General features: G+C 49.2%; 1 protein-coding gene across 2 annotated transcripts in view; it reads left to right on the top strand.

Moving 5' to 3' along the window:
- Window positions 1-2,669: 2,669 nt before the first annotated feature.
- The window catches only part of RPS6KA4 (ribosomal protein S6 kinase A4), a 28,057-nt gene continuing 4,117 nt past the window's right edge, over window positions 2,670-26,609 (top strand). The window contains exons 1-17 of one of the 2 annotated variants that reach the window (XM_083374592.1): window positions 2,670-2,924; window positions 8,523-8,597; window positions 9,570-9,788; window positions 9,892-10,007; window positions 11,107-11,214; window positions 12,106-12,186; window positions 12,798-12,901; window positions 13,574-13,724; window positions 14,302-14,493; window positions 16,492-16,617; window positions 17,113-17,246; window positions 18,486-18,579; window positions 19,102-19,272; window positions 20,146-20,337; window positions 21,780-21,939; window positions 23,829-23,992; window positions 24,542-24,801. In XM_083374592.1, the coding sequence (XP_083230718.1) occupies window positions 2,876-2,924; window positions 8,523-8,597; window positions 9,570-9,788; window positions 9,892-10,007; window positions 11,107-11,214; window positions 12,106-12,186; window positions 12,798-12,901; window positions 13,574-13,724; window positions 14,302-14,493; window positions 16,492-16,617; window positions 17,113-17,246; window positions 18,486-18,579; window positions 19,102-19,272; window positions 20,146-20,337; window positions 21,780-21,939; window positions 23,829-23,992; window positions 24,542-24,748 (2,343 nt within the window). In that variant the 5' untranslated portion in view covers window positions 2,670-2,875 and the 3' untranslated portion in view covers window positions 24,749-24,801. The remainder of the gene's footprint in view (window positions 2,925-8,522; window positions 8,598-9,569; window positions 9,789-9,891; window positions 10,008-11,106; window positions 11,215-12,105; window positions 12,187-12,797; window positions 12,902-13,573; window positions 13,725-14,301; window positions 14,494-16,491; window positions 16,618-17,112; window positions 17,247-18,485; window positions 18,580-19,101; window positions 19,273-20,145; window positions 20,338-21,779; window positions 21,940-23,828; window positions 23,993-24,541; window positions 24,802-26,609) is intronic. The other variant, XM_083374593.1, reaches the window with a different exon arrangement.

The following is a 26,609-nucleotide window of genomic DNA, read 5'->3' as shown; positions in this document are numbered from 1 at the left end:
CAGAAAACATCAAGGACCCCTGATTTTAACCCTGGGCTGCAAATATTCTGCTCCATCAGTACAGTAACAATTATTTATCCTAGAGGACACCTGCAAGCTTCGGAAGGAAAAACGGAGCCACCCCTTCACCTGTGAAGCTTTCCTGCAAATCTCCTGAAAATAGATAATCCACCTATGGAAATCCCGTTGGAATTTCAGGATCGTTCCAACGATCGATTAATTTCGTTTGAGCTCCCGGCTTTCCCCCCCCATCCCACGACACCCCCTCCCCTGGAGCTTTCTCTGGCCTGCCAGTTTCACTGGATCGTAGCTAATGTATCTTGGGTTATTTGTTTGCTGAATACTGCACAAAATGGATTTTTTTACGCGTGGGTATGTGAGGGTGGGAAGAGTTAAGTTAGGGCAGGGATAGGCGACCTCGGCTCTTTTATGACTCGTGGACTTCAACTCCCAGAATTCCTGAGCCAGCCATGCTGGCTCAGGAATTCTGGGAGTTGAAGTCCAAGAGTCATAAAAGAGCCGAGGTTGCCTACCCCTGGGTTAGGGGCATTGGAGATCGAAGCATTATTTTGCATTCCCACTTTGAACCGAAAGAAGAGGATTCTGGGAGTAGTTCCCCCTCCCCAAATCCGGAGCCCAACCTTCTCTGGGCAACGGCTTGCCTTCAGAAATTGTGGGCGCTCCAGGACGGAAGGCTTTCAAAAAAGAAGACTGGGCAACCATTTGTCTGAGATGGTCTAGGTCTCTCCTGCTCGAGCGGGGGGGGGGGGGGGTCGGACTAGAAGACCTCCGGGTTCCCTTCCAATTCTTAACGCTAGGTTTCAGGCGTCTTTCCGAAGGAACAGAAATCTTGGCCGCCTCTTTCTTCGGCCTGTTGCCCGAATGAATAATAATAATAATAATAATAATAATAATAATAATAATAATAATAATAATAATAATAAAAAATGACCAATTGTAAGGGAGGGGGGGAAATTGAAATGATTTAAAGGCACAGTGATCTCTGTTTGTCCCCCATGCACGAGGGGTCCTTGGCGTCCCAAAACTGGCCCTGCACACAACGAGGAAGAGAGGGGGAAGAAATAATAATAATAATAAATAATAATAATAATAATAATAATAATAATAATAATAATAATAATAATAATAATAAAAATGACCAATTGCAAGGGAGGGGGGGAATTGAAATGATTTAAAGGCACAGTTATCTCTGTTTGTCCCCCATGCACGAGGGGTCCTTGGCGTCCCAAAACTGGCCCCGCACACAACGAGGAAGAGAGGGGGAAGAAATAATAATAATAATAATAATAATAATAATAATAATAATAATAATAATAATAATAATAATAATAATAAATGACCAATTGCAAGGGAGGGGGGGGAATTGAAATGATTTAAAGGCACAGTGATCTTTGTTTGTCCCCCATGCACGAGGGGTCCTTGGCGTCCCAAAACTGGCCCCGCACACAACGAGGAAAGAGAGGGGGAAGAAATAATAATAATAATAATAATAAAAATGACCAATTGCAAGGGAGGGGGGGAATTGAAATGATTTAAAGGCACAGTTATCTCTGTTTGTCCCCCATGCACGAGGGGTCCTTGGCGTCCCAAAACTGCCCCCCCCGCACACAACGAGGAAGAGGGGGGGAAATAATAATAATAATAATAATAATAATAATAATAATAATAATAATAATAAATGACCAATTGCAAGGGAGGGGGGGAATTTAAATGATTTAAAGGCACAGTGATCTCTGTTTGTCCCCCATGCATGAGGGGTCCTTGGCGTCCCAAAACTGGCCCCGCACACAACGAGGAAGAGAGGGGGAAATAATAATAATAATAATAATAATTAATAATAATAATAATAATAATAATAATAATAATAATAATAATAAATGACCAATTGCAAGGGAGGGGGGGAATTGAAATGATTTAAAGGCACAGTTATCTCTGTTTGTCCCCCATGCACGAGGGGTCCTTGGCGTCCCAAAACTGCCCCCCCCACACACAACGAGGAAGAGGGGGAAGAAATAATAATTAATAATAATAATAATAATAATAATAATAATAATAATAATAATAATAATAAATAATGACCAATTCCAAGGGAGGGGGGGAATTGAAATAATTTAAAGGCACAGTGATCTCTGTTTGTCCCCCGTGCACGAGGGGTCCTTGGCGTCCCAAAACTGCCCCCCCCGCACACAAAGAGGAAGAGGGGGAAGAAATAATAATTAATAATAATAATAATAATAATAATAATAATAATAATAATAATAATAATAATGACCAATTGCAAGGGAGGGGGGGAATTGAAATGATTTAAAGGCACAGTGATCTCTGTTTGTCCCCCATGCACGAGGGGTCCTTGGCGTCCCAAAACTGCCCCCCCCCGCACACAACGAGGAAGAGAGGGGGAAGAAAGCCCGGCGTTCCGATTGCACCCCCTCCCCCAAAAAAACAACCCCTTCGGCGTTGGCGAAGGGGGAAAGGGGGGAGCTTCTAGGAGTGGCCCGCCCAAGCGGCTGACAACTGCAGGCAACTTTCGGGGAGTGGGTGGGTGGGTGGGTGGCAGGGAGGGGGGTCCCGTTGCCCTCCCCGGGGCGGCTCCCCGGATTTCGCCTGCGCTTCCCTCTCCTCCTCTCGCCGGGTTCCCGCATTCCTGCCGCTTGACTCAGGCCTGGAGGAGAAGAAGAAGAAGGAGGCGGCGGCGGGCGCTGGGCTCGCTCGCTGCACCAGGAAGCGTGTGCGGCCCGCAGCATGTAAGGCGAGCGGAGGTAGCGCTAGCCAGGCGAGGGAGGAAGGAAGGAAGGAAGGAAGGAAGGAAGGAAGGAAAGGAGGAGGAGGAGGAAGACGGCTCGGCGGCCCTGCCATGGGGGACGGCGGCGAGGAGGAGACGGTGGAGCTGCCTCTTACCAACGGTACCCCAAGATCGCGGGGCGGCGGTTCCCCCTTCCCCCCCCCCCCTAACTCCCTCCGCGCCGGAGCGCAAAGGGGACCTTGGAGACGCCAGCCGCGCCTAGGGCGCACCGCGCGCCCTTGGAACCTCCCCAAGCCGGGGCGCGCGGGAAAGGGGACCCCGGGAAGGGGTTGGGGTGGTGGTGGTGGTGGGGGTGGGGTGGAATGGTAGGGTGACAACTGGGTCCCCCCCCCCTCCGCCGCCGTCGAGATCCTGGAAGGCGGCCGCGGAGTTGGGGGGCCGCAGGAAGGCGCGCGTGGGGGAGCAGCCTTCCTTCTTGGGGTGTTGGGGCGCAGGGGGGGGCAGCTGGGGGCGCACGCTGCGAGCTGGATGGGAGGAGGTGGGGAAGGGAAACTGCCTCCCCCTCCCTCCCTCCCTCCTCGCTGCCACAGTAGCAGAAGAGATTTTTTTTGGGGGGGGGAGGGGGGCAAGGGCGCGGGCATCCCTCGGGACTTCTCTGCCCGTCCCCGGGATGCGGCGGCCGGGAAGGGGAGAAGAGGAGAGGAGACACACCAGTTGCTTCTTTCTACTACCCCCTCCCCACTCCCCGCCACTTCCTAGCTTTGCAAGGTAGGAGTAGAATCCAGAGCCGGGCAAAGACAGGAGCCCCGGCGGCCTGAGACCCCCCCCCACTCCCCCAACTATCTACCCCAGCGTTTCCCAACCTTAGGAACTTGGAAGATGCGTGGACTTCAACTCCCAGAATTCCCCAGCCAGCTATGCTGGCTGGGGAATTCTGGGAGTTGAAGTCCACGCATCTTCAAGTTCCTAAGGTTGGGAAACGCTGATCTACCCCAGGCGACCCTTCCCCGTCCCGAGAGACCCAGAGGCTCCAGCTGGCCAGGCCTGGCCCAGTGTTATTTTTCAAAGGGGGGCAAGCCCCGCCCTTGAATGGATGCAAGCCCCGCCTCTCCTCCCAGCTGGAACCCGTGGGGGGGGTGTATGTGTGTGTCTTGGGGGGGTGTTATGTGTGCAACTGAATCACCAGCCCACCCCACCACCGGGATTGGCACGTGGGGGCGGGCTGGTGGTGGGGGGCGCGAGCGAGCAGCCGCGGCAGGTGGGTGGTGGGAGGGGTGCAGAAGGCTGTTTCGGGGTGTGTGGGTGTGTGTGTGGGGGGTCTGCTTCGCGGCTGAACGCCCCCTCTGCCTTCAGCAGTCGAGCATCCTTACATTAAAGCAGGGCTCTTCAACCTTGGCGCTTTTATGACTTGTGGACTTCAAGTCCCAGAATTCCTCAGCTAGCATGCCTGGCTGAAGAATTCTGGGAGTTGAAGTCCATAAGTCATAAAAGGGCCAAGGTTGAAGACCCCTGCATTAAAGCACTATTAAACTGTACGGTGCGTTTTTTGGAAAGGGAAGGATGATCGAGGCACGGCTGGCCTTAAATTTGGGGTGGGGGGGTGGGGAGCTGGTGCAAACAGGGGAAGGAGCCTCCCCCACTGGGCAGGGGGTTGAGCCTTAAAAGCAGCACCCCCCTTTTTTTTGGGAGGGGGGCTGTCAAGGAGATTGCATATCAAGGGGTGCATATCAAGGAGATTGCCTTATGTCCATTTGGAAAACTTCCCGAGTCTTCTCAGTAGCACCCAAAGGTCCATGTTTTCCAAACTTGGCAACTTTGAGAGGTGTGGACTTGCTGGCTGGGGAATTCTGGGAGTTGCAGTCCACACACCTCCAAAGTTGCCAAGTTGGGAAGAAGAAAAAAAATAATAGGGACCAGCAGCACACTTAAGGGGGAATGAAGACACTTCCTAATTTATTTTATTTATTTTATTTTAATTCCATTTATATCCCGCCCTTCTCTGAAGACTCAGGGCGGCTTACAAGCTTAGTAGTAGCCTTCATTCTATGTATATGCCTGCTTATTAGGGCTTTCGCCCCCACCCCGAGGCATTATTACAAAGTCAGCTTATTGCCCCCCAACAATTAAATTAAAAGGGATCCATGTGTGAACGCAATACCTTTGCATCTTTAGGTGACAAGGTTAAGTATGGTGTCTGAACCCAGCTGTAGGTTTATGGGATGCATCCTCAGCCCCTAGAGCCTAACCTCAACCTCTCCCCATTTGCTTCACTTGTCAATCAACACCACAGCCCCCCCCCCCTTTTTAGGATTTTTCCTTCCGCTCCTTAATTATCATAAATCTGGATCACAGAGCGGTAATTGTGACCCACGTGCCCTTTAAGCCAAGGACGTTTTAAGCAATACTGGTTATCCGCATTTGTCACTTCCAGCTCTCCAAAAAAAATGGAGCCTCCAGAGAGCAGGGCAGTCTACCTTTGAGAAGAGCATGCCGGGGGAAAGGTTATTAGCGACAGGACCTTGTTTGGGAGAAGTAGGAATTGCTGTGTGTTTGATAGCGGGTGGATTACAGAACGAAACGGAGTTGGATCCGGATTTAGGATTTTTCTCCTTTCCATTGACTTGACGGAACCATTTAAAAAAAACAAAAACCCACTAAATCCCACTTTTGCAAAATCATGAGAAAACTGCAGCCGCTGTAGGATGGGTGTTTCATGCGCGTGCGTCGGTCTCTTCTCCTTTCTCCTTTAGCGTGGAGGGATTTTTACTTGAGAGACACCCCCACCCACCCCCGAAGGAGAAACAGTTTTAAAATGGTGGATTAGAGGGCCTGTTTCGTTTTGTGTTTTTTTTTTTTCAAATTTTAAAAGCACGCGGCACGCCGGGAAGGCAGGCTGTTGATCTGAAAGCCGATTCCTTTGGGATCTCATCTGCGGGGAAAGATTTAAGCAAGGGCTGTCGTGTTTGTGCGAGTGGTTTGAAAAGAGGCCCTTTGGGCTGGTAGTCTCCTGGGCAAGTGTAGGCCCGCTTGACTGCCTGTTGGTTCACCTGTGATTCACCTGCCCGGAAATGGGGTGAAATTGGGTGGAGAGGTGTGACCTGTGTATGATCAAAGGTTTCAGCAACGAGGAGACACGGAGAGGGCCACAATTGCCCCCTCTGATCCCTTGTGGGGGTGTGCCTGGCTCAACCTACACCAGTGTTTCTCAGTCTCAGCAACTTTTAAGACGGGTGGATTTCAATTCCCAGAATTCCTCAGCCACATGTCTTTTAAGTGGGCTGGATGGGGAATTCTGGGGGTTGAAGTCCAGTCATCTTTAAAGCACGTTAGGAACCTCTGGGCACCTAAGTCCACCCCTCTTAAAGGATGTTGGCTGGGGAATTCTGGGAGTGGAAGCCCACCCATCTTAAACCATGCTGCTTAGGGAATTCTGGGAGTTGAAGACCACCCACCTTAAAAGTATGCTGGCTGGGGAATTCTGGGAGTTGATGTCCACACAGCTTAAAATTGCGGAGTTGAGAAACAGGGCCTCCCATGCACTACCAATTAGTGCGACCGTGCCTGTTTTAGTTAAAAACATTAAATGAATCTAATAAATATTTGTATTTATCGTTTTTACTTGGGCATTATGTTTAATTCCTTTTAACTTTTGTATTTTTTGTATTTTATACATCTGCCCTGTTCACCGCCCTGCGTCCTTCGGGAGAAGGGCGGTATATAAATAAAATTAATAATAATAATAATAATAATAATAATAATAATAATAATAATAATAATAATAATAATAATAAAAAATGAGTGAAGTGGGTCAGAGGGTTGCGCTAAGCTGGAAAAAGATGGTCTGATGCAGTTAACATTTTTAAACATTATGTTGAAGCTAAGGATTATAGGGAAAAAAACTAGTAAGGGTCCCAGATGGCTGAAATAGAGCCTGTATAATAAATTTAGTCCACTGAAGCCAAAATGCCAACATTGGGCACTGAGGTAGCCTCTGAATTCAGTGAAGTTGACTAATTCATTAACTAACGTGACCCTAAAGACTGAGAATTTGCTGGGATTCTTTAGGACACCAAATGTATATATTATTTTAAGTTGATTTACGAAACTGACAGGCCGCTCTGATCAGCATTCACTAGGAGTGGCGTGAATATCAGGGGCATAACACTGTTATTATTTGTGGCGGTTGTTACTGTTATTTTAGCAGCCAATCCATTCTTTTGATTTTTTTTTGCAAGAGGCTTGTGCTAGCTCTTGTTGATAAAGTGATCTTTATCACTTGTTTGTAAAATACGATTAATGATCATAACTATGATTCATGTTCTATGACCTATCACTTTGTTGTTTATATGTACACTGAGAGCTTATGCACCAGAGACAAATTCCTTGTGTGTCCAATCACACTTGGCCAATAAAGAATATTTATTTTCTATTCTATTCTATTCTATTCTATTCTATTCTATTCTATTCTATTCTATTCTATTCTATTCTATTCTATATTTCCTTATTCTATTCTATTCTATTCTATTCTGTATTTCTATTCTATTCTATTCTGTATTTCTATTCTATTCTATTCTATTCTATTCTATTCTATTCTATTCTATTCTATTCTGCATTCTGTTCTGCATTCTATTCTATTCCATATTTCCTTATTTCCATATTTCTATTCTATTCCATTCCATTCCATTCCATTCTATTCATTATTTTTCCTATTGTGTTTATCTTAAGTAACTGTTTTCATGATGTTTTTAAGGAAACTTTGCTTCCCTTATTTTTGAAAGCTATTTCCCCTGGTTTGGCCCTCCTCTCCTCTGTAAAAAAAATGTTGCTTTTTAAAAAAGAAACGGATAGTTTGGTTTTGCAATTCTCTTGAAGGCATCTTTTCAATGCATCCAAGCAAACCCTCGTGCATGGGGGACAAACAGAGATAACTGTGCCTTTAAATCATTTCAATTCCCCCCTCCCTTGCAATTGGTCACATCATCATCATCATCATCATTATTATTATTATTATTATTATTATTATTATTATTATTATTAGTAGTAGTAGTAGTAGTAGTAGTATTAGTATTATTTCGGTTTATATACCGCCCTACTCCCAAAGGACTCAGGGCGGTTTACAAGGCAAAATTTAAAAACAGTACAATATAAAATTAAAATAAAATTAAATTAAGTCTAGCCCCCAAAAATTAAAACCACAATTGAAAAACATTAAACCCCTCAGTCCAGACCAGATAGCTCAAAGAGCCAGGTTTTCAGGTCCCGGCGAAATGAACGAAGGTCGCGGGCAGTCCGGAGTTCCGTTGGCAGTTGATTCCATAGGGCAGGTGTGCCCACAGAGAATGCCCTCCCCCTGGGGATCGCCCGTCGGCAATCCTTGAGATTTTGCTATCTCTACTCTCCTCAGAAGCCTGGAACAGCTTTGAGGACTTCATTTTTGTCTAGAACGATCCAATCATTTTTTTCCCTTCTTTTTTCTTGGAACTGCTACTCGGAACAGCCCCGGACTGAAAAAGAAGCCGGGTCCAAATAACATTTGCCAAGATTCTAGTCCTCAAACACAGGCTGATCGCGCCCTGAAAGTGGGAGAGGGTTGGGTTACATGACCTCTGTGTGTCCTTTCAGGTTTAGGATTTTGTACCTGGAATACAATTTGGATTTAAATCTCAGGCTGGGATGAAAAGCCTGGCTTTGGGGTTCTTTTAACGGCAGAATAACCCCGTGCGTTTTTATTTTATTTTGTCTCCCTTTCCCCGATTAGCAAATTTAACCGGGCACGATGAGGAGAAGGTGGGGATGGAAAATTTTGAATTGCTCAAAGTCCTGGGCACCGGAGGTGAGTGGAAACCATGTTTTTTACAAGGCTTTTAACAAGCATTCCTCTCCGTCCCTCTCTCTTTCTGCTTCTTCACTCTGCCTAATGACAGAGACAGCGTGGTTTTTTTGTTGTATTTTTGCAAAAGCTATTTTGCAAAAGCTATTTTCCCCTCTGATTCAGGGGGAGGGAGAGAAAACTAGAGCTTGGAAGGAAAGCTGCAAAAGTGAAAGCTAGGCCGTCCTCGAAAGTGAGCCTCAAATTTCCGTCACTAAGCGAGACATTTGTCACGTGAATTTCGCCCCGTTTTAACGATCCTCCTTGCCACAGTTGTGAACTGAATCACTGCTTTTTGTCAAGCTAGCAACACGGTTGTTAAGCGAATCTTGGCTGGTCAGACGGTCGCTAAAGGGGATCCCGTCACCCCAGGGAGACACTGGAGCATTTCACTCTGGATCCGGGATGTGCTAAACTGCCCGGGGGGGGGTGGAGGAATTAAATTTGAAAGGGGCCCTAGTTATTAAAAAGAGGTTCCGTCTTATCCTTTTCCAAGTTCGCCCTTTCGGCAAAATATTTCAAATATGCCCCCCCGAAATCTCATTAATCAAGAGCATACAGGGAGTCCTCGACTTACGGCCACGATTGAGTCAAACAGGTCCCTTGCCAAGTGAGACGGTGGCTGAGTTTTGCCCTGTTTTATGACCTTTTCCCCCACTGCCCTTAAGTTAATAACCCGGTTGTTAAATGAATCAGGCTTCCCCATTGTTGCAAAAACGGACCCCGTGACCCTGGGATACTGCGACCGTCGTAAATAACGAGCCAGTCGCCAAGCGTCTGAATGTTGATCACGTGACCCTGGGGGGGGGGTGTGCTGCAACGGTCGCGAGTGTGAAAAACGGTGCTGTTGTACAACTTAAGCCACGAAACAAACGGTCGTAAATTGAGGACAGCCTTTCAATCCGGCCTCCTTCTTGCTCTCCTCCTGCGCTTCAGCCTACGGGAAGGTGTTCCTGGTCCGTAAACTGACCGGCCACGACGCCAGCAAGCTTTACGCCATGAAAGTGCTCCGGAAAGCGGCTATCGTCGCTAAAGCCAAGACGGCCGAACACACGCGGACCGAGCGGACGGTCCTGGAACACGTGCGCCAGTCGCCTTTCCTGGTGACGCTGCATTACGCCTTCCAGACGGACTCCAAGCTCCACCTGATTCTGGGTAGGGAGGGAGAACTGGAAGGCGAGACGAGAGGGGATGCTGGCTAGTCCTGTGGGGGTTCAACCTGAGTCTCTTTGCCTTCCCCCTTCCCCTTCCTTCGCAGACTACGTGAGCGGAGGCGAGCTGTTCACCCACTTGTACCAACGGGACCACTTCTCGGAGGAGGAAGTACGCTTTTACAGCGGGGAGATCATTCTGGCCCTCGAACACCTGCACAAGGTAAGGGTTGGTTTAGGCATTTATTCAATCTCTCGGGCTGCCCGTCTGCCCGGCACTGAAGGACGGCGCTGGATGAAAACTCCCGTTTCTGCATGGTGAAAGCCACGGGGTGCGTTGGCCACAAGCTTAGGCTGGACCCTGGGAGCTAGAGGGAAAGCAAGAGGGCCTCTGAGGCAGTGCAAAAGGCACAGGGGGAGAGTCAGCTCGGCTGTGTTCCCTCTGCAAGGTTTCACCAAGACTGAGGATTTAAACCTGGTGGTACAAGTGAATGTAGCCACCCTCGGTTCCTGTAGCTATTTTTGCACCGCTTTGATTCATCTGGGCGGCGCGGTGGCTCCATGGGTTAAGATCCTGGGCTCGTGGGCTGGAAAGCCGGCAGCCCGGGTTCGAGTCCCGAGGGCTCAACCACGGGTGAGCTCCTGTCCTCAGCTCAGCTCCTGCCAACCTAGCAGTTCGAAAGTAGGCAAATGCGAGTAGATAAATAGGCAGCCCTTCGGTGGGAAGCTGTTGGGGCTCTGTGGTGTCGCGCTGGCCACGCGACTGTGGAGAATGTCTACCGACAGCGCTGGCTCGACAGCCTTGAAACGGAGACGAGCAGCGCCCCCTACAGTCGGCAACGACACCCACAGAGTAACAGCCGCAGGGGTTCATTTGCCTTCACCTCGATCTGTGGATAGGGAAGGCTCCCTCGGATGAGCTTCACGCTCCAAAGTTCCTGCTGCAAGTTAAAAATCTCGTTGCAAGCAATCCTCGACTTGACGACCATTCTTTTAGTGACTGTTTGACGTGACGACAGTCATACAATTAGGAGAGTGGCCGGGTCCCGGGATCGAGTGATGCCCCGCTGTGACCTTCCAAGTTGGCTTCTGACAAGCAAAGTGGATGGGGGAAGCCGGCGGGTGATTCATTTAACAACCTCCATCAAAAAAAGCTCATAAAATCGGTGCAGTCACGGGGTGCCTTATACAGCGACTGCCCTGCTTAATGATGAATTTACTGGTTCTTGTGTTCGTAAGCCAAAATAGGCTACGGGGCGGGCTTGTCAGATTATCGTGGCTTGTTGGCACAAGGGCCAAAGAGGTCCTTTTCTCGTTCTCAGCTCGGCATCATTTATCGGGATGTGAAGCTGGAAAATATCTTGCTGGACAGCGAGGGTCACGTGGTGCTGACCGATTTCGGCCTGAGCAAGGAATTTGTGACGGAGGATGTGAGTTCGCTTTGTCGGAAAAGCTCGCGTCTTCCCCTAACGGCGTCCAGGATTGTCTGGTTCGTGGGATCAGGGTTTAGATAGAAATGGGGAGGGAGTTGAGTCTTTGTGGAGGAGGCCAGAATGGCTTGGAGAATCAGCTCCAGCGACCAGCTTTTGCCAACAATTTAGAACCGGGGTCTTCCAACCTTGGCCCTTTTATGACTTGTGGACTTCAACTCCCAGAATTCCTCAGCCAGGCACGCTGTCCACAAGTCCACAAGTCACAAAAAGGCCAAGGTTTGAAGACCCTTGATGTTGATGTGTGGACTAGCAGGCGGAGAATTCTGGGAGTTGGTGTGTAGCCATCTGAAAGGTATTTATTTATTTAATTTTATTTTTATTTAAAGTGGGCGGGCTTTTTTTTAGACAGTTGGCTTAGTGGGGATAGGCCCTAAAGCACGTAGAGCCCTCTCTGTGGGCGCGCGCGCTGTCGCCTCAGTCCTAGGCCTTCAGCTGGGTTTTATAAAATCTCTTCACGCCTCCGCCAGCGTGTGCAAAAATATATTATTTTTAAAAAAATGGCGATGTCCATTTTGCTCTCTCGAGTTCATGGTGACCTAACCCTAAGTGGAATTTTCCTCCAATGGGATTTCCCCATGTTTTTTACCAGGAAACGTAGATAGGGCAGCCTAGAAAAGTCAGTGCCCTCCTAACCACAGCCAAGCACTCCGAGTTTGTTGGCAACGTCCATTTTGCTCTATGAGTTCACGGTGACCTAACCTTCCTTCCTTCCTTCCTTCCTTCCTTCCTTCCTTCCTTCCTTCCTTCCTTCCTTCCTTCCTTCCTTCCTTTCTTTCCCTCCTTCCCTTTCTCCCTCCCTCCCTCCCTTTTTCTTTCCCCTTGCCACAGAAAGAACGGACCTTCTCGTTTTGCGGCACCATCGAATACATGGCTCCCGAGATTGTACGCAGCAAAAGCGGACACGGCAAGGTGAGACGGTTGGGGGGGGGGAAATTCTCTGCGGCAAGCCAGAGCCCTGAAAGCAGGTTTCTCAAGTATGGGGGGGGGGGAAAGAAGGAGGCGGCCTTAACTGTCTGCGCTGAAGCTTTCGAGAAAATCAGCGTGGCAAAAGGAAAGCTTTTTCTAGCGGAGGGGGAGACATCTTAGTGGGAGAAAGAGGAGGAAAGCAGAGGGAGTAGAGTATAAGTAGTCCTCGATTTAGGTCCAAAAACTGGGACCAGCATTTCCATTGCTAAGGCAGGCAGTTGTTAAGCAAAACGTCCCGATTTTGTGACCTTGTTGCCAACGACTTTTAAGCAAATCATCAGAGTTAATTCAACCGCGCAATCGTTCAGCGAATCCAGATTCCTCGTTCAGTGGACTTCTGAGTCTCGGAAGTCTGCAGGAAAGGTTACCAAAGGGAAGCTGCAACCGTGGTAATGCGCCGGTGCCCAAATTTTCATCACACGATCTCGTGTGCCCCCCTTTTTTCAGTGCTGCTGTTGGAACTTCGACCAGTCATTAAACAGTCATAAGTCGAGGACTACCTCTATTATACTGGTTTCAGTCCCATGTTGCCATTTTTTTTCTCCCCCTTGCAGTCTGTGGACTGGTGGAGTTTGGGAATCCTGGTCTTTGAGCTCCTGACCGGAGCTTCTCCTTTCACCCTGGAAGGGGAGAAGAACTCGCAAGCGGAGGTGTCCAGGTGAGGTGGGAGCAAGAATGGGGAGAAAATATATATGTATATGTATGTATAATAGGGACACGGTGGCTCAGTGGGTTAGGACGCTGAGCTTGTCGATCAGATGGTCGGCAGTTTGGCGGGTCGAATCCCGAGTGCCGCATAACAGAGTGAGCGCCTGTTACTCGTCCCAGCTTCTGCCAACCTAGCAGTTCGAAAGCACGTAAAAATGCAAGTAGAAAAATATGGACCACTCCGGTGGGAAGGTAACAGCTTTCCGTGCGCCTTTGGCGTCCAGTCATGCCGGCCACATGACCACGGAGACGTCCTCGGACAAGCGCTGGCTCTTTGGCTTTGAAACGGAGATGAGCACCGGCCCCTAGAGTCGGAAACGACTAGCACGCGTGTGCGGGGGAACCTTTACCTTTACCTTATATGTATGTGTACAGTACATATATGTGTATATATGTGTGTGTGTGTATCCCCCCCAAGAATCAAGCTATTAAAAGGAGTAATTTCCTGACCGTGGGAAGAGTTAGTCAGTGGAATGACTGGCCATGACTGGAAGTTGAGAATGCTCCCAACGCTGGAGCTTTTTAAGAAGAGATTGGTCAGCCCTTGGTCTGAAAGCATCTCCTGCTTGAATGGGGGCTTCGACATTATCTGAGTTTTTCCCACTTGCTTCCAAACTTCCAGGCGGATCCTGAAGTGCAGCCCGCCGTTCCCGTCGCTCATCGGCCCCGAGGCTCGCGACCTGCTACAGAAGCTCCTGTGCAAAGACCCCAAGAAACGCTTGGGGTCCGGCCCGACGGGAGCCCAGGAGATTAAAGAGCACCCCTTTTTCAGGGTAAGGTTTGCAAGCCTGCCGAGACTTTGAGCCAAGTTCATTCCTGGCCAGCCTTTCACTCCGGATTCCTTTTCCGGAGAATTGTGCAACACACAGATCGGGACAACCGATTGCCATTACACAATGCCTGGCTTTATTGCGAGTGTTTTTTTTGTTTTTTTTGTAAAAAGAAAAAGGTGCCGGAACTCACACATGTCATACAACCCACTTTGCCTACCCTACAAGGTTCCATCCAAAAAAAGGTGTCGGAACTCCGTTCTGAGCGTTCTATGACCAAAAAAACCCCCCAGTTTTTGTTCAGAGCAGGGATCTTTAAACTCAGTGACTTTTTAAGATGCGTGGACTTCAAGTCCCAGAATTCTCTAGCCAAGACCCTGGGAGTTGAAGTCCAGCCCTCTTCAACCATGACGGCTGAGGAATTCTTGGGAGTCGAAGCCGACCCCTCTTAAAGCATGGCTGGCTGGGGGATTCTGGGAGTTGAATTCCACATAATTTTGCCAAAGTTGAGAAACCCTGAGCTGGTTTGTCTCTGAAGTTTAGTTATATCATGTCGCCAATATTTCCCTCCCCCCTCCAGGGCCTGGACTGGATTGAATTAGCAGCGCGCCAGGTGAGGCCGCCGTTTAAACCCCTCATTCGCCACGAGTTGGACGTGCGAAACTTTGCTGAAGAATTCACCACCTTGGACCCCATCTACTCTCCGGCTGGGACCCCTCCCAGCTTAGACCGTGTCTTCCAGGTGCGTCCCCCACATGCCGTATTCCCACAGGTATTGCAGGTGACAACCTCGTTTTATGATTTTATTTTTAAAAAAAAACAAAAAAAACCACAAATCAACACTTGCCGAGGTAAGGCTTAGGGCAGAACTGCCTCATAACGAACAATGGGTTTGTTTTAACCGCTGCAGCATTCAGATGTACGACCACCGGGTTCGCTTAATAACCGCCGCAAAAAGGGTCGTAGAACTGAGCGAGTCACGACACTGTAATAGGCAGGAGCCATTATCGTCGTAACTCGACGACTGCCTGAAATTGGAAGGTGTGTGTGTGTTAATTGCAGACAAACGTGGGCAGAAAGATTTTAATATTCGCAGTAGTCTGTTGAACTTGAACTACATTTCCCACGGCGCCTGTTCCGGGTGTGGGACCTTGGGACTATTAGCCTGATATTTTCCCTAACCCTTAAAAGTTCATTTCGCCAAGAATGTTATTACCAAGAGAACATTATCGCCAGGATGAACTGTTGGTAGCGTGTTCATATCAGGCTAATAGTCCCAGGTCCCACTCCCAGGACAGGCGCCCTGGGAAACGTAGTTCAAGGTAATAAAATTAAAATTAATCGGTCAAAATGGTCATTTTCGCTGCTTCGGGTTTCTCCACATACTCAAACTTCCTGGGCAAGGGGCCGCAAATAATTGGAACAAGGGGTATTTAAGTGAACAAGGAAGCTGCAGGGAGGAGAATAAAGATCGGAGAGACTTTGAAAAGATCTTTCTGAGTTGCAAAAAAAAAAAAAGCCAGAAAAAAATTGCGGTTTTTGCTTAGAAACCAGATAGAGCTTTTCTTTCACGATCTGAATTGTTTCAGGAAGTGTCTTGCACAAACTTCCTCCTTTGCCAAAGACGGCGGAACAAGAATAAAAGTGGGTTTTGTCTTTGTTTTTTTTTTCATCTTTGAGGACTAGATTTTTATTTTTGTTATTTTTTTTTGCTTGCTTGCCTTTTTGGCTACAAGTTTCAGCACGCTCCTTCAAACTTCCTGCTTTTCCTTAGCGGGTGGCCAGCAACAGCGTGGGCTCTCTTGCAAAGGTGGGCTGAAATTTCAGGGGTCCTCTGGGTGAAATGACAGCCCAAGAATTGGGGCTCCCTTCATAGTTCAAAAAGAGAGGCTTGGTTGTTCACCTTCGATGTGCAAATGCCAAGAGGGGCAAGTCCTCGACTTACAAGCATTTATTTAGCAACCGTTGCAATGGGGACTGAAAAAAGTGACTTACGACGGGCTGACGACTGTTGGATCGTTCTTGGGGTCAGGGGATCAAAATTCAGGTGCTCGATTCACCCAACAAATTTTGATTCCGCCAGTGAAAGGCGAGTGGGTCAGAAAAATAAATCTGGTTATTGGAAGAGATGTGTCCTGATGTCAACGTACCTTGGGGCTCTGCTTGCTGATCTGTGCAAATCAAAGTACAGAAGAACAAGAGTGGGGAGGGACCTCGGAGGTCTTCTAGTCCAACCCCCTGCTCAGGCAAGAAAGCCTACACCATTACAGACAAATGGTTGTCCAGTTTCTTCTTGAAAACGTCAAGTGATGAGGGAGGGAGGGAAGGAGGGAGGAAGGAAAAAAGAATAGCTGAATAACAGAACAGCAGAGTTGGAAGGGACCCCTGGAGGTCTTCTAGTCCAACCCCCTGCTCAAGCAGGAGACCCTATACCATTTCAGACAAATGGCTGTCCAATCTCTTCTTAAAAACCTCCAGTGATGCAGCACCCACAACTTCTGGTGGCAAGCTGTTCCACTGGTTCATTGTCCTTGCTGTCAGGAATTTCATCCTTAGTTCCAGGTTGCTTCTCTCCTTGATGAGTTTCCACCCATTGTTGCTTCTTGTCCTGCCTTCAGGTCCTTCGGAGAATAGCTTGACCCCCTCTTCTTTGGGGCAGCCCCTCAAATATTGGAAGAAGGCGCTCATATTCCCCCCGCCCCCCAATTCTTCTCTTTTCCCACAACTGTTTGATGCATTTCTCTCTCTTTCTCTTTTTTCCCCCCAAAAGGGATATTCCTTCATTGCCCCGTCAATCCTCTTTAATCGTAACGCTGTGACTGCCGACGTACTGGAGGCAGCGCTGGACGGGGAACGTCCTGGAAGCTCTGCGGTGGCCCAAAGTGCCATGATGAAGGTAGGGGATTGTTCTCGGAAGCCGTAGAGGAACGGGGCAAATCCCACGATAGAAATCCTGGCTTGCAACCCAGAAGGCTTGGTTCACACGACTCGCTTCAACTCTTGCTAATCAGATCGTTTGGGCGTTGTAGAAAGGGCTTGTGCCTACTGTGGTGTAAAAGTAAAAAGCTGCGGTTGCAATGTTGTCATCTTTCCACTGTGCTCGTCGGAAACTGCTGCCTTTTTTTCTTTTCTTTTCCCTCTTTGCATGATTTCCCCCCCTCCTTCCCTCTCCTCCTAGTTTTCTGTTAAGTTTTTAAATTCCTCTTCGTGTTTTATATTCTGATAAATCCTCGAAGCAAAACAAGAGTGTCCAGTTGCCTCCTGAAAAAATGCACCTTTGGGATTCAGGTCACTCAGAAGCCCGATGAAGTGCTTGTCCTTGCAATACTAAGAGCGAGAATCAACATTCTCACTCATTAACACTCTCTCGCTCGCTCTCCCTCTCTCTCAGGATTCTTCGTTCTTCCAAAAATATGAGATGGATCTGGTGGAGGACCCCTTGGGTGAAGGAAGCTTCTCTGTCTGTCGCCGTTGCCGACATCGACAAAACGGGACGGAATTTGCGGTCAAAATCATCAGCAAAAGGTAGCCATTTTTATTTATTCCCTTGCTCCAAACGACTTTGGCGGGAGGGTGGTGGTCTTCCAACCTGGCCCTTTTAGGACTTGTGGACTTCAACTCCCAGAATTCCTCAGCCAGGCACGCCTGGCTGAGGAATTCTGTGAGTTGAAGTCCAGAAGTCATCAAAGGGCCAAGTTGGAAGGCCCCCTGGACTTTGGAGTCGTACGCATCCAGAAATGTTCTGTTTTATTTTATTGCTTTTTATTTTATGTTATTATTTTGGGTTCTCTTTAATGCCGAGTCCATCTCTGATTCCTGAGCCAGAAACTCCTGGGTCGGATGCAGCACACAAAATGCCCCAGCCAGGCTGTGAGCAGGGGCATTTATACACACGGCCCCAGCCAATCAGGAGGGACCGATGGAAGCAGCCAATCAGAAATGCCTTCTAACGCTCCGCCTTTTAAAGGGAGAAAGGCTCTAACTGGAAAGTTGGGTGTTTTGCTATTCAAACCTGCAACAGCTGACATTTTTCTATACTGCTAAGGGCTCAGGAAAAATCTTGAGCCAGATTTAAGTGGGTGGCCTGGGCTGTTAATATCAGCCAGCAAGGAAAAATCCATTTTCAATCCTCTTGCTCTTCTGTGTTAGTGAGAACATGACACACAGCGTGGGAAGACCGAGAAAACTTTTTCGCTCCTGATTGGGCTTGTGTTTAAGAATTTTCCCTTTGGCCGTGAAGGTCAGGTCAGCTGTGTCGCTAAGCTACTGTCAAGGATGAAACTTGGGCAACCTCCGTTTCAACTTGCCTTAAATTATGGGGGGGGGGGAGGGAAAGTGTTACTTTGAAGTGGGTAGATGGAGAAACGAAACTACTTCGATTCAGCTGAAGACCACGAGAGCCTGAAGCCTTGTCAAGGACATCAGAACAGGTGTGGATTTGAAGCGGACGCTTCCCGTAAAGAAGTGAAATTATCGTTTAAGTCTAGGAACTGTGGAACCTCAGAGCTAGTTTCGCTTCGACATAACCAAGCAGTGTATTCAATAAACAGTAAGATTTTCGGAAACGGAATGAACCTGGAGTTTTATTTGGATTCTCGGGCTGGATGTTGACAGCTACCTTAAGAGGCTGTCGCGAGGTTAGAACTGGCGCTGCGGGGAAAACGGAGGGAGGAACGGCGGGCTGGATTGCAAAGGCAATGAAATGAAAAGAAGGATTTCATAGTTGCGGAATTGGCATCTTTCTCCTCCTTTTTTCCGGTTCAGGATGGAAGTGAACACCCAGCGAGAGGTGGCGGCTTTGCAGATCTGCGAAACCCACCCGAACATCGTGAAGCTTCACGATATTCATCACGACCAGGTGAGGATTCTAATTCTCCAAGAGGAAGCGTCTCGAGAAACCCAGCCTGGTTAAGGATGAAAGGGTTGGATCCCAAGATTGGAGAGACACCGCCCCCCCAATTCAAGTCCAACCTCAGAGCTGGAAGTTGGTTAGGAGACTCTGCGGCTAGCCTCTTGGTCCAAGACTAGCCTACCTCGCAGGGGCAAGAAAACTAGGAAAATATATTATTCTTAGTAGATGGTTCGTCACAATTTATCCGATATACAGGATACCTTGGTACTCATCATTAATTGGTTCTGGGAGGCACGAGGAGTACCCAAAAACGAGAAATACCAAAAAAAAAATTCCCATAAGGAATAAGGTAGTGAGTCACAAGCCGACCCCGACAAGTACTAGCTTGCGCGTTGAGTGCCAAACCAACGATGAGTACCGGGGACAACAAAAAGTTGTGTCTAGATGCATCGAGTGCCAAATTGGATGAGTTTCAAAGCAGCTGAGTGCCAAGGTACCACTGGATGCCCTTTTTGTCCTCCTCCACAGTATCACACCTACCTGGTGATGGAATTGCTGAGGGGAGGGGAGCTCCTGGACCGAATCAAGAAGAAGCAACACTTCAGCGAGTCGGAAGCCAGCCAGATCATGCGCAGCCTGGTTTCCGCCGTCAGCTTCATGCACGACTCGGGTGTGGTGCACCGGGACCTGAAGCCCGAGGTACTAGGAAAAGGGGAAGGCTGGGTTCCCAGTGAAGCAGCTTGGTTTGAGGGCCCAAAGTTGCATTTATACGAGTCGGGCCACTTTGGGAATCAACCGAGGGGTTTGTTTTTTTCCCTGAGTGTGTCGCGAAGCGAGCTTCTTGGGATTAATACGTGGTGCGTTGTTTTGTGCATTCCGATCAAAGGAGGGGAAATTCAGTCGCAGGGTGGTGCGAATGTGCCTCGTCTGAAACTCTCTTGCGAACGCCCTGTTTCCGTGTTCAAAGTTACGCCAGCCTCAGGAAAAAGTGCTTCGCGACCTGTATTCGCATTTACGACTGTCGCGCCATCCCCTGGTCACGGGACCGCAGTTCAGGCACATGACCATCAAAGCAAGCGGCGGCGGCATCCTGCGGTTGTTATGATCATGATTTGGGACCTTCCCAGCCACTTTCTGGCGGGAAACCCTCCAGTGGGGGAAGCTGGATTTGCTTAATGACCGTGTGACTCGCTGCTGACCACGTGGTTCGCTTAACAACTGTGGCAAAAATTGTTATGAAATCAGGCCCAGACAGGTGGTATCCAACTTACGACTGCCTCAAATTTAACGATGGAAATTCTGATCCCAATTATGGTCCTAAGTCAAGGACTCCCTGGCCGCTGTGGTGATGTGCTTGGCATACTCGGGGGCACTTGGCCTACTGGGATGACCCTTCACGAGTCAGTCCTTTGCGCGTCGTGGACCGCCACCGACTGTGCCCGAATCGGTTAACCAGCTCACAGCGCACCACGTTAGACCCACAGGGCAGGCCAGAAATGGGGAAACAAAAAGAGGGCTTCCCTAATTTTGTCCTCAAGGATTAACAATAATTCACTGGGACTTTACTCCTAGAATATTCTATACGCAGACGAGACGGAGGGCGCCCCCGTGAAGGTGATCGACTTCGGCTTTGCCCGCCTCTGCCCTCAAAACTCACAGCCCATGCAGACTCCATGCTTCACCCTCCAGTACGCGGCCCCCGAGCTTTTGCAGGACGGCGGCTACGATGAATCTTGCGATCTCTGGAGCCTGGGGGTGATCTTGGTAAGCCAGCCGAGGTCCAAAGGACAAGGGGACTGTCCTTCAACCAAGCTGATGGGCCAGGTTTGTGTACGATGTATAGCAGAGGTCCCCAACCTTTTGGGCACCAGGAACCGCTTCTGTGGAGAGAGGTTTTTCCACAGACCGGAGGGTACGTGGTTTGGTGTGCTGCCTAGATCCCGCGGATGGAGCTTTGCTTTTTTGCGCGGACCAGTTGCTGGCATGCCGCGGCCCAGTACCGGTCCACGGACCTGGGTTTGGGGACCCCTGGTATATAAGTATAAAGTATTGAGGTGTGGCTTTTTTTGCAATCAAGAAGTATGGGAGTTCAAAACCCATCATTCGTCCAGCCAGCAAGGCCACACCATTTCCCAATTCGTGGGAACTGAAATCCAGCAGAGTTGGATAGCTCCTGGATCGTTTTGTGTGTGTGTGTGTGTGTGTGTGTGTCTGTGTGTGTGTGTGATTTTACTTTGCAGTTGTATATGTCATTTGATTTTCTGGTTAAGATTCAGACCTGCTTGTAACTATAGATACAAATGGGTGGTTTTGAAAAAAAAAAGAGAGTAAGAAGCCAGATTCTAACAATTACTTATTAACAATCTCCCAACTGTTAAGATTCCTTCTGCTGTCGGGAGAACTGGAGGCGGGGAGGTGTGTTATCTGGTGCAAATTTGGGAGTTCGGTTAGACAAAGAGCGCCTTGGATTTTGTCATTAACGGGAGAGAACATTTGTAGGGTTGAACGGTGGGGTGCTCGGTGCTCCCCGAGCTAGGGGTTGTTGTTTTTTTGCAGACATTTCATGACCCAACTAGGTAACATCATCAGTATTAAAAGATTGTGAGAGCCGACCCCGCTGCCTTCTAGCACTGATGGTGTTACCTAGCTGGGTCGTGAAATGTCTGCAAGGAAACCACCAAGCTCGGAGAGCCCTGTGGACCCCCACAGTCCTGCTCCTCCTCCTCTTCCTCCCATTCTTCTCCTTCTCCATTCTGCAATTCCCCCCTCCCTTCTAGCACTGATGATGTTACCTAGTTGGCCCATGAAACGTCTGCAAGGAAACCACCCAGCTCGGAGAGCACCAAGCACCCCACAGTCCTCTTCCTCCATCTCCATTTTGCAATCCCCCCCCATTCTAGCACTGAAGATGTTCCCTAGTTGGGTCATGAAACATCTCCAAGAAAACAACCAAGCTCAGAGAGCCCCATGGACCCCACAGGCTTTGCTAATTGTTTGGGGGCGTGGAGGGGAAACCAGGGGTTCAGGACACTCCGAGGGCTGAAGGGCACCATTCAGCCAAAGCAGGAAATCCCTTTAGCCACCACCCTTCCAGGTAGGACAGGCTGCAAGCCACGCACGCGCGGGGTGAGGGGGGGGGAAGAGAGTGAGATATTGCTGTGGTCCCTTCGGCTCATTTTTTTTTCTCTTTCTTCTCGTCCTTCCAGTACACCATGCTGTCTGGCCAGGTCCCCTTCCACAGTAGCCTGGAAGGCAGCGCAGCCAGCCACGCCGCGGACATCATGCACAAAATCAAGGAAGGACAGTTCTCCCTAGAGAGCGAAGCTTGGAGGAACGTGTCTGAAGAAGCCAAGGAGCTGGTTCGAGGTGATGGGGATGGACAGCCGGGCTGGGAAAGGGCAGATCTTTCAGGGGAGACGTCAGCGGAGATGCTCAGTCACCCAGATCCTGGTTATCTGAAAGATGCTTTTTTTCAAGAGGCCAACTGGACTTTTCTTTTTTTTCTCTCTGAAGACGTTTCGCTTCTCATCCCAGAAGCTTCTTCAGCTCTGACTGGGATGGTGAGGAATGGAAAGATTTGTACTCCTTGCAAACAGCTGGTCATTTGCATACCTTTAGAGAGCCGTTGAAGCCACTTGGAGGTTTCCCTCTGTCCTCAAGAGTCACCTGAACGGTGCAAATGGGTGTGGAACACAATCCTTTCAGCAGTTCCAAGAAGGCTCCACACCCATTTGCAATCACTCAGGTGACCCCCGAGGACACAGACAAACCTTCGAGTGGCCTCAAGGGCTGTCTAAAAGGATGCAAATGACCAGCTGTCTGCAAGGAGTATAAATCCTTCCATTTCCCCCACCGTCCGGCCAGAGCTGGAGAAGCTTCTGGGATGAGAAGCGAAACGTCATCAAAGGAGAAAAACAAGAAAAGTCCAGTTGCCTCCTGGGGAAAAAAGCGCCTTTGGGACTTCCGGGGGAGAGCAAGGTGTTTTGATTGTGTGTCCTCTGGCTGTGTTCACACGACATGCTTAGCTCAGATTGCCTTGGCCTAACCCCCTAGGCCAGGGGTAGGCAACCTCGGCTCTTTTACAACTCCTGGACTTCAACTCCCAGAATTCCTGAGCCAGCATGGCTCAGCTTGGAAACCTCTCCATTTCCCCTCAGCATGGCTGGCTGAGGAATTCTGGGAGTTGAAGTCCACGAGTCATAAAAGAGCCGAGGTTGCCTACCCCTGCCCTATGCTAACCTCGGTTAAGGGTTGGATGCTTCGGCGCGCGCTGGGCCACCCGCGGTGGGTGAGCGCCTGATGGAAAGTGTGGTGCAGCTGTAGAAAATGGGTTAAACCAGAGTCAGCAATGTTGTGCAAAACCAGCCTTTGGGTTTGCGGAAAACCCCTCAAATCACACGGGGAAGGAGGAAGCAGATGTTTCGCCAGCTGGGCCGTTTCTGCATTTAAGAAGCAACGTTTTCCCAACTTTCTTTCCTTACACAACCCAAAGGAGGGCTGCCACCTCCAAGACCGGTGTGACCTCCAGTTATTTGGGATCAGGTTTAGGAAGACAGGTGGCTTTGAACCCTGAGGATCCCAAGCTTCTCATTACATTTTAGGGGTCTGGAGGGTAAAGCATACAAAGAACGGTTGCAGGAATTGGGGATCTGTAGTTTAATAAAAAGGACTAGGGGTGACATGATAACAGTCTTTCAATATTTAAGGGGCAGTCCCAAAGGAGAGGGGAGGGGGTTCATCTTATTTCCCAAAGCATCAGTTGGAAGCAACAGATGGAAACTGATCAAGGAGAGAAGCAACCCAGAATTGAGGAGGAATTTCCTGACAGTGAGAACAATTAAGCAGTGGAACGGCTTGCCTCCAGAAATTGTGGATGCTTCAACACTGGAGGAATTTTAAGAAAAATTAAAATTGAAAGAGCGGATTAGCAAATAAATAAACAAATAAATCAGATATATAAACGGGAAGACTGGAAGAACAAGATCAAGAACGCAATTAAAAGAATCTTTTACCAGATATTAAATTAAATTGGTTGCATTTCATACAGTTGAGAGAAAAGGGATAAAAATGGAAGAAAAACCCGAGGCGAAAGTTAAAAGACAGTTAACCAAATTTGAAATGGCGACCTGTAATAAAATTGGGGGTGGGGGGAGTGGGGGGGGGAGGGAAAGGCACAGTTTGGCTTGTCGAGAGGGTGGTGTGTTTTTTTTGGGTGTGTGTGTGTGGTTAAATCTCGTCTTCGCGTCTCTGGCCAGGTCTTCTCACGGTGGACCCTACCAAGCGGCTGAAAATGTCCAACTTACGCTACAACGAGTGGCTCCAGGACGGCAGCGCGCTCTCGTCCACCCCGCTGATGACGCCGGACATCCTGGAGAGCTCCGGGCCCGCTGTGCGAACGGGCGTGAACGTCACGTTTATGGTGAGAGAGCCCCTTTTGAGCTTGGGAAATTCGTTTTTGTTGTTGTTTGTTTGCCCCCAGAGGGGACGGACCGGATGACGTGGGAAAGGATAACCCTATGAAAAGACTGGAGACTCACTTGCCTGAAATGGTACTGGGTCTCCAGCATGAGCAGGGTTGGGCTGGAAGACCTCCGAGGTCCCTTGCAACTCTGTTATTCTACTCTCTTTTTTTCCTTCCCTTCCTTCCCTCCCTCCCTCCCATCTATCTTCCTTCTTTCTTTCCCTCCCTCCCTCCCGTCTTCCTTCCTTTCCTCCTTTCCATCTTTCTTCCTTCCTTCCTTCCTTCCTTCCTTCCTTCCTCCCTCCCTCTCTCATCACTGGAAGTTTTCAAGAAGAGATTGGACGACCATTTGCCTGAAATGGCGTGGGGGTCTCCTGCTTCAGGAGAAGACCTCCGAGGTCCCTCCCACTTCAATTCCGATTCGGATTCCTTCTTTTGATTTAAAAATCAAATCAAATCTCCGTTTCTCTCTCTCTCTCTCTCTCTCTCTCTCTCTCTCTCGTCTAGGCCTTTAACAAGGGGAAGCGCGAAGGGTTCTTCCTGAAAAGCGTGGAAAACGCCCCTCTGGCCAAACGGCGCAAGCTCAAGATGTCCAGCACCGGTGCCGAGGCTCGCCGCAGCAGCAGCAGCAGCTCCTCCTCCTCCTCTTCGGGGTCCACATCCCGACCCCCCAAAGCCAAGATCGCCACCATTCGCCACGACCCTCCCTCGTAGCAGCCGGGAGGGGGAGGGGGCCCGCGAGCACTGAAGCGCTGGATGGGAAAGGGGTATTTATTGTCTCATGTTGCTGTTCGGGGAGCATCGGGGAGCCCGGCTTCCACTCCCCCACCCCGTAATTCCACCCCATCCCACCCACCCACCATGACGTGATACCTTCATTTAGAATGAGGCGGCGGGAGGGGCGGGCGGGGGAGTTGCAGTTGAAAGTGACCGTTCTCTGTCGGAAAAGCCAGGGAAAAACCCAGGGCTGTTAGGCAGAGATTTGGGGCGCGGATCCTGGGGGAGGGGGGGGCGGCTCTGGAGGGTTGATGGCTGGAAGGGCTCCCCACATTTCCAGGCTGAATAGATTGCACCACAAGGGCAAAAGCCAGGGAGATTTTGCTCGTCCGGTCGTTTTAACGTGTGGAGCGTCGCAGTTTTAAGTTCCTAACTCCTGCCAACTTGCCTAACCGCTTTTCTGCATGCGGGGAGTGGGGTGGGGTGGGGTGGGGGTCTGCTGGACCCCTTTCTCCAGGTCTCGACGGGGCAGGGAGAGCCGAAGAAGGCTGTCACAGAGACAGGCTGCAGATTTCCAAACGGCCAGCAGAGGGCAGTGGTCCTCCCGGCCCTCTCTCTAGTGGTGAACTGCATTTTTGCAATCCGCACCTGACAAGATTTTAGCTAATCACCGATGGGTGGGGAAGAGGGTTGTTGTTTTTTTTTATTCACGATGGAGAGCATTTTATTTTTATTTTTATGGTAAACTGTAATAGGAAGGGATTTGCTCATTCTGAGGCCAAAACTGTATTCTGGGGAAGAAGGGAGAATAGGTTCTCCGATGGAATACTGTTTTACAGGTTGTCCTCGACTTACAACCCTTCGTTTAGTGACCGAAGTTACAACGGCACTGAAAAAAAAATGACTTGCAACCGTTTCTCACACTTTAAGACCGTTGCAGCCTCCCCAGGGTCACGTGATTGATTTAGACGCTTGGCAAGTGACTCCTATTTATGACAGTCGCAGTGTCCCGGGGTCACGTGATCCCCTTTTGCGACCTTCTGGGGAAGCCGGATCCACTTAACAACCGTGTTGCTGACTTAACAACTGTCGTGATTCCCTTAACTGTGGCCAGAAAGGTTGTTAAACAGGGCAAAATTCACTTCACAGACGACTCGCTTGGCAAACAGAAATTTGGGGCTCAATTGCGGCCGTAAGTCGAGGACCACCTGTATTTCGCTTTTTTGATCCCCGTAACTCCTGTGTCTGAATGCAGAAATTTAATGGCAATGTTTGATGTTTCAAGATACGTTTGGGCTCAGACGTCACACTAAGCCGTTCCAGTTATGATTTAGGGTTAGTTTGCATGTCGCACTAAGGCACTAACCAACCAAGTTACATGAGAGGTTGGCACAATGCTTACATCTGGGGCTGCAGCTTCTTGAAATCTTTTGTTTAAAAACACAGGAGCAAAATGTGATTTTTTTTTAAACAGGTAAAACTCTAAATTTCATTCTGAGAAAGATGGTAGGGTTTAAGGCAAGGGTGGGCAACCTGGGCTCTTTTATGACTCGTGGACTTCAACTCCCAGAATTCCTGAGCCAGCCATGCTGAGGGGAAAGGGAGGTTTCAAGCTGAGCCATGTTGGCTGAGGAATTCTGGGAGTTGAAGTCCACAAGTCATAAAAGGGACCCAGTTTGAAGACCCCTGGTGTGTGTGTGTGTGTGTGTGTCTTGGCGTATTCGGGTCTTTTCCCGTGTAGGATTGAGGGTGTCTTGGAGACGTTTCGACGAGGTCCCACTCGTCATCTTCATGCCAGCCTGAAGATGACGAGTGGGACCTCGTCGAAACGTCTCCAAGACACCCTCAATCCTACACG

The sequence above is a fragment of the Vipera ursinii genome (assembly GCF_947247035.1).
Source record: "Vipera ursinii genome assembly, chromosome: 15".
Taxonomy (NCBI): Eukaryota; Metazoa; Chordata; class Lepidosauria; order Squamata; family Viperidae; genus Vipera; species Vipera ursinii.
The sequence above is the reverse complement of the archived record's forward strand: the minus strand, read 5'-3'. Positions and strand labels throughout refer to the sequence as shown.